This window comes from Alosa alosa, chromosome 19, assembly GCF_017589495.1.
Source record: "Alosa alosa isolate M-15738 ecotype Scorff River chromosome 19, AALO_Geno_1.1, whole genome shotgun sequence".
Lineage (NCBI taxonomy): Eukaryota > Metazoa > Chordata > Actinopteri > Clupeiformes > Clupeidae > Alosa > Alosa alosa.
Window position 1 is genome coordinate 2,356,839 of NC_063207.1, and position 15,000 is coordinate 2,371,838.

The 15,000-nt window shown below is 45.0% G+C and overlaps 1 protein-coding gene across 1 annotated transcript in view; it reads left to right on the forward strand.

Moving 5' to 3' along the window:
• LOC125284336 (G protein-activated inward rectifier potassium channel 3-like) overlaps positions 1 to 11,328 on the forward strand; it is a 29,159-nt gene extending 17,831 nt beyond the window's left edge. Inside the window, 3 exon segments of the mRNA XM_048228250.1 lie at positions 115 to 252; positions 255 to 319; positions 8,729 to 11,328. Coding sequence (XP_048084207.1) covers positions 115 to 252; positions 255 to 319; positions 8,729 to 9,127 — 602 coding nt within the window. The 3' untranslated portion in view covers positions 9,128 to 11,328.
• The last annotated feature ends 3,672 nt before the right edge of the window (positions 11,329 to 15,000 follow it).

Consider the following 15,000-nt stretch of genomic DNA (forward strand, 5'->3'; position numbering starts at 1 on the left):
TCCTCCTCTCCTCCTCCTCCCTCTCCTCCTCCCTCTCCTCTCCTCTCCTCCTCTCCTCCTCCTCTCCTCTCTCCTCCTCTCTCCTCCTCCTCTCTCCTCTGCTCCCCTGCTCAGGTGGTTCATTTCATCTTGACCAGACCCAGGACGTCAGGTGTGGGTTTTGGAGGCAGGGAGACTGGTCGGCTGTTCACCAATTGTCTCCGCTGGTCATCTCTCATGAATCATCCACTAAGCCCGACTGGGACATGGGCCGAAACATTTGAGGAAGGGCGACTTTGAGATGGTCGTCTGGAGGGGCGTGGTGGGAGCCACAGGTCTAGTACACACACACACACACACACACACACACACACACACACACACACACTCACATACACACACACACACACAGGTCTAGTAGCACACACACACACACACACACACACACACACACACACTGACACAGGTCTAGTACACACACACACACACACACACACACACACACACACACACACCTGGTCTACACACACACACACACACACACACACACACACACACACACACACACACACTCACATACACACACACACACTGGAGGGCATGGTGGAGGCCACAGGTCTAGTACACACACACACACACACACACACACACACACACATTCCTCACTCTTACAGGTGTGTGTTTTGATTTGACTGGGTATGTGATGTTAGGTGGCAGACTCCTACCTGGCCGGAGGTCCAGTGGGGTCACCGGTTCAGCCCGATGATGCTGCTGGCCGAGGGGCTTCTTGAGCATTGACCTCTGGTGCTTTCCCACCGCTGGGAGGTAGATACACATACACACACACACACACACACACACACACACACACACACATACACACACACAGGCCTCCTTGCCTGACTCTGGCTCATAGAGTCTCATAGTTACTCATAGTCACATGGTCTCCATTCACCATCGACACAGAGAGAAAGAAGCTCTAGAGGCTGCGCTCACATAGGCAGAACAGAGCTAGTGCTAGAGCAGGGGTGGGCAACTCATTTCCCCAAGGGGCCACATGACAAACTGGGACTGTTGAGGAGGGCCGGACCCAAAATACCGAACTCAAGTCTGAACTCAATTCTGTCCAATTCTATTCTGTTCTTGTATCTTGTTCTTGTGGAGCAGACAATAGTAGGCTGTCATTAGTTAATCAACATGCATAAGAAAACTATTTTAAAATGTAGGCTATGTTTTTTGCTTTAATTTTATGCAAAAATTGTGATTGGTCAATTAAGCCCTGTGTTGAGCGGCTGCTTCAACAACCTGTGGGTAGTAGCATCATACTGGTTGCTAACATGAGCTTTTACCAAATAAACTCAGACATATTTTGGTTACAATGATGGGGTTATCCGAATGTAAACTATCTATCTGCCAGTAGCGTTTTTAAATTAACACCCATTATGCGTAACAAACAGCAGGAGTTCATTCTGACAACCTTTGCGGTGGTGGCGGCCTTGAACATAAGAGACACAAAACTTTGAAAGGTTTAAGCCCGGCGTAAAAGGCAACTGCATTTGTCGATGCAGAAAGCATAAATTCTATTCACCAGCACATCAGTGAGGGTGTTTCATTAAATATGCATCCACGCTTTCAAATGTATGCGTACAAATAACAACCGCTTTTTTAAAAAATAAAAGCAGCGATATTGATTTGCGTGCATTATCTATGCTAGGCTCTTGACTATTGTTCTTTTCTGGTTCTTACGCCCGGGCGGTCAAGGTGTATGCTCTAGAGGCTGCGCTCACATAGACAGAACATAGACAGCTGCCCGCAATAGAGAGCGGAATACTGGAGTAATGGAAATGAGTGACCTGTGGGGCATTCAACTATGGACATTCAGCTGTTCCCCTGAGGTATTTGCAGGCGTGTCTGTGGACTGTGGAAGAAAGGCAGGAGCGGTGGTGTTTGAGTTTGAGTTTATTCCACAATACCGCTAAAACATTACAGTAAACCAGTATGGATACAAGACAGGCGGGTAGAGTGAATGGGTCCCCAAAGAAGCTAGAAAAGCTTATGGGTGGGGGCCCATGGTTCATCATGAAAGGGTAGTGGTACAAACAATGATATTCACAGTAACCATCTGAGACCAGATGGTGACAACACTCTTTATACATACTTAACATTACATACACAAACATCACATACAACATTGCATACACATACAATCATGCACATGCATCCCGTAGTCCATGGGGAAAACAGTTTTATATTAGATATAGGTTAGTAAGGAGTTTTTTTTTAGTTGTCTTTTGAAGTTGGAGATAGAGGGCAACACCTTGGGAGCCATCATCAATCCTGTTCCAAATCTGTGGCCCCCTACAGGCAACACTCATACTAGGCGGCGCGATGTCGACGACATTTACCTGTAATGAGTGGTTTAGTTCTTGTTTGGTATGTGTGTGCTGGGGGCTGGAGATGGGAATAAGACTACAACCTAGGGTTGAGCCTGTTGACAATTTGAAACATAAGACAGGCATTATGGTAAACATTCAGCTCAGCCAGTTTTAGTAACTCAAGCGGTGAAATAGAGGGTGGGTGGAGGATTTTATCTCTGACCAGGACAGGGGCCATTATGACTTTTTTTTTTGCAAGGATACAAGTTTTTTAAGATGGCTGGTGAAGGTGTTGCACCATATCACGTACAATAGTTAAGGTGAGGTTCAAAATAGAGTTTTGTACAAATGTGAGGAAAAGGGCAGACAGGGGAAGGAAATGTCAGATCTTGTAGAACAAGCCAACATACTTGGACAGTTTGTTTTACTAGATGGTCTATGTGACATTTGAAGTTGAGAGAATCGTCAATGTAGACCCCAGGAATTTAGTGGCATACACTCTTTTTTATTTCCTGGCCATTGATTTTAAACAGGCAGTGATCAATGTTTTTTAAATTTTTGTTCGATTTGAATAAAATTAAATTTGTTTGCTGACATTTAATGACAATTTATTTACATTTAAACCAGGAGTCCACTTTGGTTAACTCAGAGTTTACTATGTCTTGTAAAATAAAGTGGGTTCCTGTGTGATGTAAACAAATTTGTGTAGATCAACAAAATAATTTTATGAAATATTTGGGAGGAATTGACAAAATCATTTTATATATAGAAGGAATAAGAGTGGCCCCAAAATTGAACCTGGGGGACCCCAAGAGTATGGGCTTACAGGTAGAATTATGATCATTGACATGGACATACTGTTCCCTCTCATTATGGAAGTAACTTGAAACCATTGAAGTGCTATACCTCTGATACCATAGTGGTGCAATTTATGCAACAAAATATCAAAGTCAATGGTATCAAAAGGCTTTTGATAGGTCCAAAAGAAAATACCAACGCCACATTTTCCCTCTTCAGTGCAGTTATTTTATTTGTTCTATTAGGTCAAGTATTGCCATACAGGTTGTGCTCTTTTTCTAAAACCATATTGGGAGGGAACAAGGATATTTAGTGTATCTAGGTAGCCACTGAGTCTATTGTATACTACTTTCTCCATTACTTTAGAAAAAGTGGGTAGGATTGATATGGGCCGGTAGTTGCTCATATCATTTCTGTCGCCAGATTTGAAAATTGGAATTATCTTGGCAACTTTCGTCATTTTAGGTACAGTGCCAGTAAGTAAAGAAAGGTTGATACAATGAGCCACTGGCTCAACAATGGTATTAGCAATGGCTTTCAAGATGTTGCTGCAAATTCCATCTACACCAGCTGTGTATGAGCTCCTCAAGTCCGAGATGATCTTGAGGAGTTCAGTACCATCTGTTGGTTTCAAGAAGAATGAATGAATGTAGCTACCCGAAAGAAATTGCTTGAAGGTGACACCCTGAGGTTGACTTATCTTCTTAGACAGATTTACACCTATTGAGGCGAAGTGATTATTAAATCTCTGTGAAAGATCAGCTTTGGCATCATCAAGATTAGGTAGAGCATTGGGTTTATGTCTCCTATTGAGGACTTCATTTAACACATTCCATGACTTCCTGCAGTCCCCCTGTGAAGCATGTAAGAGTTCTGTGTAATGCCTTCTTTTGCTCTTTCTTATAATCTGTGTTAGTTTGTTTTTTATATGAAGTATATTTCTCTTTATTTAAGCTAGGTGGAGGTTAGCCCATGTGAGGTTAGCCCATGTGAGGGGTTAGCCCATGTGAGGTTAGCCCATGTGAGGTTAGCCCATGTGAGGGGTTAGCCCATGTGAGGTTAGCCCATGTGAGGTTAGCCCAGGGTGAGGTTAGCCCATGTGAGGTTAGCCCAGGGTGAGGTTAGCCCATGTGAGGTTAGCCCATGTGAGGTTAGCCCATGTGAGGTTTGCCCATGTGAGGGGTTAGCCCAGGGTGAGGTTAGCACATGTGAGGTTAGCCCATGTGAGGTTAGCCCAGGGTGAGGTTAGCACATGTGAGGTTAGCCCAGGGTGAGGTTAGCACATGTGAGGTTAGCACATGTGAGGTTAGCCCATGTGAGGTTAGCCCAGGGTGAGGTTAGCACATGTGAGGTTAGCCCATGTGAGGTTAGCCCAGGGTGAGGTTAGCCCATGTGAGGTTAGCCCATGTGAGGTTAGCCCAGGGTGAGGTTAGCCCATGTGAGGTTAGCCCATGTGAGGTTAGCCCATGTGAGGGGTTAGCCCAGGGTGAGGTTAGCCCATGTGAGGTTAGCCCATGTGAGGTTAGCCCAGGGTGAGGTTAGCCCATGTGAGGTTAGCCCATGTGAGGTTAGCCCAGGGTGAGGTTAGCCCATGTGAGGTTAGCCCAGGGTGAGGTTAGCACATGTGAGGTTAGCCCAGGGTGTGGGGTTGGCCGATGGGAGGGTGGACATGAAGGAGACATTCTGAGACAGCATCATGATGTGAGGATGAGACAGCATCATGATGTGAGGATGAGACAGCATCATGATGAGAGAATGAGAGGATGAGACAGCATCATGATGTGAGGATGAGACAGCATCATGATGAGAGGATGAGAGGATGAGACAGCATCATGATGTGAGGATGAGACAGCATCATGATGTGAGGATGAGACAGTATCATGATGTGAGGATGAGACAGTATCATGATGTGAGGATGAGAGGATGAGACAGCATCATGATGTGAGGATGAGACAGCATCATGATGTGAGGATGAGACAGTATCATGATGTGAGGATGAGAGGATGAGACAGCATCATGATGTGAGGATGAGAGGATGAGACAGCATCATGATGTGAGGATTAGAGGATGAGAGTCGAGACAGTATCATGATGTGAGGAGATGCCTCAGAGGGAACCGATAAGAGTGGTTGTTTTCCTTAGTCATCCCAGAGCAAGAGTCAGAGACTAGAGCTAGAGACAGCTTACAGAAATGAGAGTCAAGACAGCTAATAGAAATGAGAGTCAAGTCAGCTAATAGAAACGAGAGTTGAAACAGCTAACTCAGGATTCAGGGACTGTAAACGGACGACCCAGAACCTCCATCTCTCTTCTCCGCCACAGGTTTTCCTAGCACCAGCTTTGTAGCTGATTAAACAGATGAGCACTGTGCATAGGTGTGGCAGGACTCAGCCACAGTGTTTGCCTGACCTCTAGTGGTGAGGATGCTGAACTACAACATCAGATCTCACAGCAGTGGTAAACAATGCTTCTGTCAGGGTGGCAGCTAAAATTACACTGGTGTGATTATAAACAGTGCCTCTGGTGAGGATAGGTCACTTTACTATAAACAGTGGCTCTGGTGAGGTCACTTTATTACACTTAGTCACTTTATACCAGTCTTTTAAGATCATACGTACACTTAGTCACTTTATTACAGTCTTTTAAGATCTTACGTACACTTAGTCACTTTATACCAGTCTGTTAAGATCATACAAATTGTTCCGTTATGGAGCAACTATCCCCGAACCTGAGCTGTTCGGACCAATCAAACGATGGACCGATGAGCAACAGTGACTCGTCTGTCACGTTGTCGCCTCGTCTGTCACGTTGTCTGAGCAGCTTTGGTTGATTTTGTTTGCAACAAAAACGCTGTAACTAAACAGATTGCTTCTAAGACCTCGTTTACACATAGGAAAATGCATATATTTCCATGCGGTTTAGCCTTTCATTTACACGAAAACAGAGTTTTTTTCACCCCCCCCCCTCACACACACACCATTTCATCATCCCCTCCCACACATCCCATTACCCTGCCCACACACACATGCACACACACATACACACACACACACCATACCTCCCCATACACACACACAAAATACCTTTTTAATTACTACTTTTAATTTATTTTTTAAAGTTGAGCTGGCTCTTGAGCAAAACAATTTCATTACTTGTAATTCCTTTTATGAGTACATGACAACAAACTACTTGACCTTGAGCTTGAGGCTTTATCACTGAAAATGATTATTTCTGAAAACTCCAGCCAAAGTGGATATGTGAGAAAATTATGGTTTCACTTTTGCATGTAATCAAGGGAAAACAGTGTTTTTGCATCGTGACATGTTGTTCCCTCGCTTGTTTGAAATCTCTGATTGGCCGCCTGTTTGCTCGAGGGATTTACGACACCCTTCCCCAGCTGTGTTTAGCATCGGTGTGAACAGAATTCATTTTAAAAACGAAGGAGGGGAAATATCCATTTTTCCGAATAGCCTACCCTGCTACGTATTTTGTGGTTTGTAGATTTCGCTATCGGGTGTTGTACAAGATATTGACAGCGCAATAACTTACGCAAAACGACCAGTAAACAATGTTAATTATGCAATAAATTTAAAAAACGACCAGTAAACAATGTTAAGGCATTTGTGGAGAAGACGGTAAGCTATTTCGTAGCCCTCGTAGTAATGATCTCATGAGCGGAACAGCCTAGTGTTCCTTATCTCATGAGCGGAACAGCCTAGTGTTCCTGATCTTATGAGCGGAACAGCCTAGTGTTCCTGATCTCATGAGCGGAACAGCCTAGTGTTCCATATCTCATGAGCGGAACAGCCTAATGTTCCTTATCTCATGAGTGGAACAGCCTAGTGTTCCTGATCTCATGAGCGGAACAGCCTAGTGTTCCATATCTCATGAGCGGAACAGCCTAGTGTTCCTGATCTCATGACATCATCACATCACTGTGTGCACGCCTGGGGAGCGGTCAGCTGCGCCAAAGTCTCCACACCCGGCGGGCATCTTGCAAAGCACTTTGGGCAGTTATCGGGCAGCTATAACACACTTTGGGCAGTTATCCGGCAGCTATTTCCCTATTCCGTGAATGGGGAGGCATACAGAAAAAGGGTGCCATATTGTCATTACCAGAGCCTGTTTATGGACAGCCAATCACTCCCTATTAACTCCATTGTACATGCATTCTGCTGCAGTTCCGCTAGGGGCGATCACGAATAAGTGCAAAAACAATGGGGCTCTATGGAGCTAGACGGCTAAATTTGTCTCTTTCACCTGGTTGTCGTGAAAAATCGAAGATTTGATTGTGGTTTCTGCAAGCTCAATATGGATTATAAGTCAAAAGTTTAATGAACGAGTACTCACGTCCTTTCGATTTCTTACAGGTTGGGTCGTTGTTGCCCACAACACACTAGCTTTCAGCTAATGAATGACGTCATTGACGCATTTGAAAGGCTTTTTAGAACAAATAAGTGACTCAAAAAATATAATACTCAGCGGTGAGTATTTTCTCTGCCCCTTCTTTCGAATGCAACATTCAAATTTCTGAGCAAAAAATTATATCCCGAGAAAAGTGGCTTTTACAGCTCCATAGACCCCCATTCATTCTGCACTTATTCCTGAGCGCCCTCACATGGAACCAGAACGGGAACTGCAACCAGTTCAGAAACCGGAAGTTTCCCGAGAGTGGCGGTTCTCCCCTTATTAGACATTCTCTGTCATTACCAACTAACTCCATGCATTTCTATGGAGGATTCTTTGAGTGCTGTCTGTCATTAGAAAGTCTCTGCTGCGCTTTCCAGGTTGGAACGGCACGTTTACTCGAAACCTTGTGCTACGGTGTGCAGCAGGCTTCGGTGGTGTGTTAGAGGTGTTATCCTATCAACAACCATGTGTAGATACAACCCACCGGATTAAGAAGGTGCACAATGGATTCAACTAAATTCATTTGTTGAAAAATTGAAAAATAATTGAAATGGCTCATCCATTACATTTTCCCTGCCTGCATATCAAGCTGCTGTGTGGAGGTGTGTCGTTCATCAGGATAGTAATCTTTTGGATCCAGTCAGAGGGTTTCGGAATAGAAATGTGAAGCTGCCTTCAGGAGACTGGAGATGTGTACCGTCTGGTTCATGTGTTATGTGCTATATGTCATATCATATGTTTTATCATCTGTTTCATGTGTTATATGCTATATGTCATATCATATGTTTCATGTGTTATATGCTATATATCATATGTCATATCATCTGTTTCATATATCATATGTTGCTGCCTATAAACTTTAGATATCTGAATGTGGAGACAGATTTCCATATCATCTGGTGTGGAGACTATAGTAGATTTGTATATCATCTGGAGACTGTAGATTTGTATATCATCTGGAGACTGCAGGTTTCTATATCATCTTGTTTGGAGACTGTAGACTTCTATATCATGTAGATTTCTATATCATCTGCTGTGGAGACTGTAGATTTCTATATCATCTGGAGACTGTAGATTTCTATATCATCTTGTTTGGAGACTGTAGATTTCTAGATCATCTGCTGTGGAGACTGTAGATTTCTATATCATCTTGTTTGGAGCCTGTAGATTTCTAGATCATCTGCTGTGGAGACTGTAGATTTCTATATCATCTTGTTTGGAGACTGTAGATTTCTAGATCATCTGGAGACTGTAGGTGTGCTAATTCTCTTCCTGCTCTCACAGGTGGACACTCCTTCCTGCTCCGCCCACGAGCTGGCATTGGCTACTGCCCGACGGGAGGCACATCTCTATTGGTCAATCTCCAGTCGCCTGGATGAAGAGAAGTGGGAAAGCCCTCCTCTGGCCGACCAATTAGAGAAGACGGCAGACACAGATCTAGCCAATGGGAAAGAGGAAGATGGGCCCACGTTCATCGTGGGTGGAGTCACTGAAGTGCAAGACCAATCAGGACCCGGGGAACAGAATGGCAGTGTCACAACCGACCAATCAGAATCAGAGGCTTGAAGAGGAGGAAAGGGAAAGATGATGATGATGATGATGATGATGAGGATGAAGATGAGGATGAGGATGGTGGTGGTGGTGGTACAGACAAGGAGAGAGTCATTCTACCCATTCTATTGGTCTGGGTGGTTGTACAGCATTCCAGTCTTTCTACTAGAAACAAGCTGTGTGTGTGTGTGTGTAAATGCTAACGTGTAGCATAGCAGGCCTGACACCATAGGGGGATATCTGTGTTACTGACTGTCTCTGGTTATGTGTGTCTGTGTGTGTGTGTGTGTGTGTGTGTGTGTGTGTGTGTGTGTGTGTGTGTGTGTGTTTGAGAGAGAGAGAGAGAGAGAGAGCATCTCAGCCAGCATATGAGTACTTTTCACACATTTCCCAGACCACACACAGATTCACACATGTGCAGGTATGCATGTCTAATGCACACATACTCACACACAAGTACATGCAGGTGCGCACACACACACACACACACACACACACACACACACAGGCACAAGTGCTATGATAGTCATGTGACCTGTGCTCTGCAGCCATTGGTTCCTCTGTATCCTGGTCACACCCACCCAGTTGGGTGAACCAATAAGGTGGCTGTAGTTGGGAAGCAACCTTAAGCATCTCTGTGTTTACTCACACCGCTGTCCAACCATATTCGTCTGTGTGTGTGTGTGTGTGTGTGTGTGTGTGTGTGTGTGTGTGTGTGTGTCTGTGTGTGTCGGTCACAGAGCTTTGCTGGCTTTCCAGGGACTGCTCACATCATGCAGTACTTCAGATTCACACACACACACACACACACACACACAGCCTGAAGGTCACCACTCTCCACATGTGAATGTATAAAGCAGCCAGAACTCTTCCTACTTCTCTCATGCCGTGGATGAGCTTTCGAATGTTCTACCTGCCTTTACTATTCTCTCTCTCTCTCTCCCTCTCTCTCGCTTCTCTCTCTCTCTCTCTCTCTATCTATCTCTCTTACTGACTCTCTAGTTAGCTCTTTCTGTGTATGCCCTTCTCTCTCTCTCTGTCTCTCTCTCCTCTCTCTTTCTCTCTCTCTCTCCTCTCTCTCCTCTCTCTCTCTCTCTCTCTCTCTCTGATCTTGCAGTGAACAGGGGCTCCTCTAGTGAATGTGTTACTATGGCAACTGAGCTTCCCAGGCAGGCAGATGACAGTGCCCTCTTGTGGTGAATACTGGGACTCACCACCTGGGAGACAGAGCTGTGCTCCATGAACCTCCTCCTCTCCTCACACACACACACACACACACACACACACACAACTCACTCACCACCTGGGAGAGAGAGCTGTGCTCCATGAACCTCCTCCTCTCCTCACACACACACACACAACTCACTCACTTTATCATAACAATTACATCCCACCATCCCAACAATACCATCCCAGTTAGAGGTGCAGCAGAACTAACAGGGCTTGTCAGTCATCAGGAAAGCATAGCCACACCTGTAGACCATCAGTGCAACACACACAAGGATAATGTAATATCTAATATGATGTAATAAGATGGTTTTCCTTGTTGAACGTGATATGCAAACAAACGGATAAAAGCTCTTGGTAGATACTGTGCGTGTGTGTGTGGCGGATCCAGCTGTACATATACTCCACACTCACAGTCTCACACACACACACACACACACACACATAAAAACAGCACACTAGGACACATGCAAATAGCACATCTATCTGTGTCTAAAAGGACACACAACCACCACACAAAGATGTGCAACCTACAGAAACCCATAGACACATACAAGTGCTCAACACAACACATGCTCATAGCGCTCTAAACACATGCACTCCATACGTAGGACACACACATGCACTCCATATGGGGTGGGGTGACTAGGTTGACCTTTCATATACTGTATTTTGTAGTAAACACAGAAATATATGTCTCTAACATCACACACACACACTGGTACTGTGTGCTGGTTTAGGTACTGAGGTGACTATAGGTTGACCTCTCATATATATTTTGTAGTAAACACACACACACACGTATGTATCTATGATGCACAGACTGAAAGCACAATCTGAGTTCTGATTCCGGCGGTTGTGTGTGTTCCTAGGTGTGCTGGCTGGTGTGTGTGTGTGTGTGTGTGTGTGTCCAATACACCACTGCTCTTTGTGCTCCTCACCTGTCTGTAGACAAACAGATGCTCTAATAAACTACTACTCTGTTACCAGCTCCGTCTGCTGACTCTCACTACACACATATGTTTGATGACTGTCTCAATCTTGATACCTGTCTGTCTCTACCTGTCTCTCTCTGCCTTATCTCTCTATACCTGTCTTTCTCTATTTCTGTCTCTACACCTGTCTTTCTCTATACCTGCCTCTATACCTGTCTTTCTCTATACCTGTCTCTCTGCCTTATCTCTCTATTACTGTGTATTTTGTCTGTCATGTCTTTCTTTCTACTTTCTTGTTTCTCTATCTCTCTCACAAACACACACACAAGCTTGTGGCTAAGATTGTAAGTGGCAAGGCACAAGGACCCTGGTCAAATCTGCAACGACCCTCAGGACACACACACTGCACACACTCATGCAGGATGATGGAGCATCCAGACCCACTGGTCCTGCCGACAGCCCCAAAGGTGGCCCCCCCCCCACCCCAGATGTGTGGTGTGGTGCCCAGGGGTCAAGGGTTAGATGATTAGCTTCAGCCAGTTAGCATCCCTGTTGGCCACCGCCATCTTTAAAAACGGCCTCTGACATGTTCTTACTTCCACTCACAGATATTGTCTGTGTGGATTGGCGTTTGAGCTGACAATTTCCTGCTCGGAGGATCGGCCAATCCACATGGACCACATTGATTTGCGGCCATCGGTAATGCGACACCGAATTGGCTTGTTGGTGAAACTGAAGTACACCCTGAAGTGGGTAAATGATGGGTAAGAGGTGGCCTCTAGCCTCGCCACCCTGAGGTGGGTAAGCGGTGGGTGGCCTCAGCTCACAGGTGGAGTGAGTGGTAGCCTCGGATTTGCCACAGAGGGGCAGTGAACAGCAGGAGTGGTAGCCTCGGATTTGGAGAGGTACTGTATGCCCAGAGATGGAGTGTTCGTGGAGTGGGGTATAAAGTTGAATGCAGAGAAAGTTGAAAACTCAGTTAAACTTCACAGCATACACACACACACACGCTCACACACACACACACACAGACAAACACACACACACAAACACACAAAAGTGAAATGTAATGGGTAGATGGGGTGTGGTGAGGATGTAGCAGAGGGACACAAGGACCCTTAGGAGTGGGCCTGCCTAGTGTGTGATTGAGGAGTGGGCCTAGTGTGTGATTGAGGAGTGGGCCTGCCTAGTGTGTGATTGAGGAGTGGGCCTGCCTAGTGTGTGATTGAGGAGTGGGCCTAGTGTGTGATTGAGGAGTGGGCCTAGTGTGTGATTGAGGAGTGGGCCTGCCTAGTGTGTGATTGAGGAGTGGGCCTAGTGTGTGATTGAGGAGTGGGCCTGCCTAGTGTGTGATTGAGGAGTGGGCCTAGTGTGTGATTGAGGAGTGGGCCTGCCTAGTGTGTGATTGAGGAGTGGGCCTGCCTAGTGTGTGATTGAGGAGTGGGCCTAGTGTGTGATTGAGGAGTGGGCCTGCCTTGTGTGTGGATGAGGTGAAGATTGAGATTTACGGGGCATTTTTAGAATTGGAATCAAAATCAGAATGCTGTATTGTCTTTGTACACGTACACTCCTACACACACTTCCACGCATGTCTGTCTTTTCACAATAAATAGTACAATAATATAAGAGCATTCTGTCAGACACTAAATAAAATATCACACTCAATGTTCCAAAGTTATTGCACAGGAATATGACAAGACAGCATCATATCAGGCACTGTATAGATAATAAATATGAAATGTCGCTCAAGGTTATTACACATGACCATGACTAGTGTGATGTGAATGCACATAGTTAATGGTTTAGTTAAGGGATTATCACCGGTGTGATATGAATACACCAGAGCCGGACAGTAACGGAGTACATTTACTTGAGTACAGTACTTGAGTACAATTTTGAGGGATCTGTACTTTACTTGAGTATCATTTTTGGGGAGTACTCATGACTTTACTCAAGTACATTTAAGAGGCAAATATTATACTCTTTACTCCACTACATTTCTATCCATAACCATGAGTACCCGTTACTTCTTCTAAAAAAAAAGGAAAAAAGAAAAATCTCAGAAACCCTCAATTTGTTGTTTCCCTCTCAAACGTGATTGGATTGTGCAGGTGCCACTGATTGGGACAGCCTATCAGCAATCACCTTGAGCTTTCCGCCAAAGTCAACTCCATGGTCAGATTTAGATAAGAGAGGAAGCCATGGACGAAACAATGGATGAAGACGCAGCAGGTCCATCCCGGGAATGTGCCAACCTGTGGCCTCACCTCGCCAGACTATTTCAATTTTCTGAACAAGTTAATGATAGTATTTTGTATTTGAAATACATATTTTAAATACATGTATTAGAAATACTGCCTATCCCTGGCAAAATGGTAAAAAGATGAAAATGACTTGATTTTACTTTGAATTCCTTTTACATTCTCCAAGGTATTAACATTAACATTTTTCATAACTACATGTAGGACGTTTCTGTACATAAATGTAAGCACTGTGGCAGTAGTAATGCAATATTTAGAAAATGTTGGTTACTCTTGTACTCTTGATACTCAAGTACTTTTAAAAACAAGTACTTCAGTACTTTTACTTAAGTAGACATCTGGCTGTTGTACTTTTACTTGTACTTGAGTAAAATTTAGCAAAGGGTATCTGTACTTTTACTCAAGTAATGAAGCTGTGTACTCTGTCCGCCGCTGGAATACACATAGTTAATGGTTTAGTTAAGGGCCTGTAGAGCCTTCCAAATGGACCAGTGGCAGCAGTGGCCTACTGGTTAGCACTTTGGACTTGTAACCGGAGGGTTGCCGGTTCGAACCCCAACCAGTAGGCCACGGCTGAAGTGCCCTTGAGCAAGGCACCTAACCCCTCACTGCTCCCTGAGCGCTGCTGTTGATGCAGGCAGCTCACTGCGCTGGGATTAGTGTGTCTTTACCTCACTGTGTGTTCACTGTGTGCTGAGTGTTTTTCACTAATTCACGGATTGGGATAAATGCAGAGACCAAATTTCCCTCACGGGATCAAAAGAGTATATATACTTATATATACAGTAACTCTTGCTATGTCTAACCCATGAATGTGCAAGTGTGTGTGTGTGTGTGTGTGTGTGTGTGTGTGTGTGTGTGGGGGGGGGGGGGGGGGTTAACTCTTCCTATGACCCAGGCCAGGGCGCAAGTGTGTAAGTGCAGGAGTCACGTGGTGGTGATGTGTGTGAGTGAGTGTGTGTGTGTGTGTGTGTGTGTGTGTGTGAGTGAGTGAGTGAGTGAGTGTGCGGAAGGGGTCATATGGCCAGAAACAAACAAGTGGACATTATATTGAGAAATGTCTTGGTGTTATAAGAGACTGTGTGTGTTTGAGTGTGTGTGTGTGAGAGAGAGTGTGTATGTGTGTGTGGTGATTACAAACTTCAGTCAGAGTTTGATTTTGCACCTAAAGGATGCAGATCAAACTGTTAAATTCTGAAATATTTCCAGAAGTTTCCCGCCTCCCTACCGTTATGTTTCTGCCTCCTTCTCTGCGCTGTCCGTTAGGGACCGGCAAATATGCCGTTCCAGACGAGCGAGGACTCGTGGACGCACACTTAATGACACTACTGAGAGGGGGCGATGCCGGTGTGTTAACGGCGTTTGCGCCTGTTTAAAGTTTACGCTGGCCCCATCATGATCCCCCTAGCTGGCTACCGGCTCGTGCCAGAATAGTCCAGGGTATGCAGACGCGCGCTGGCTGTCT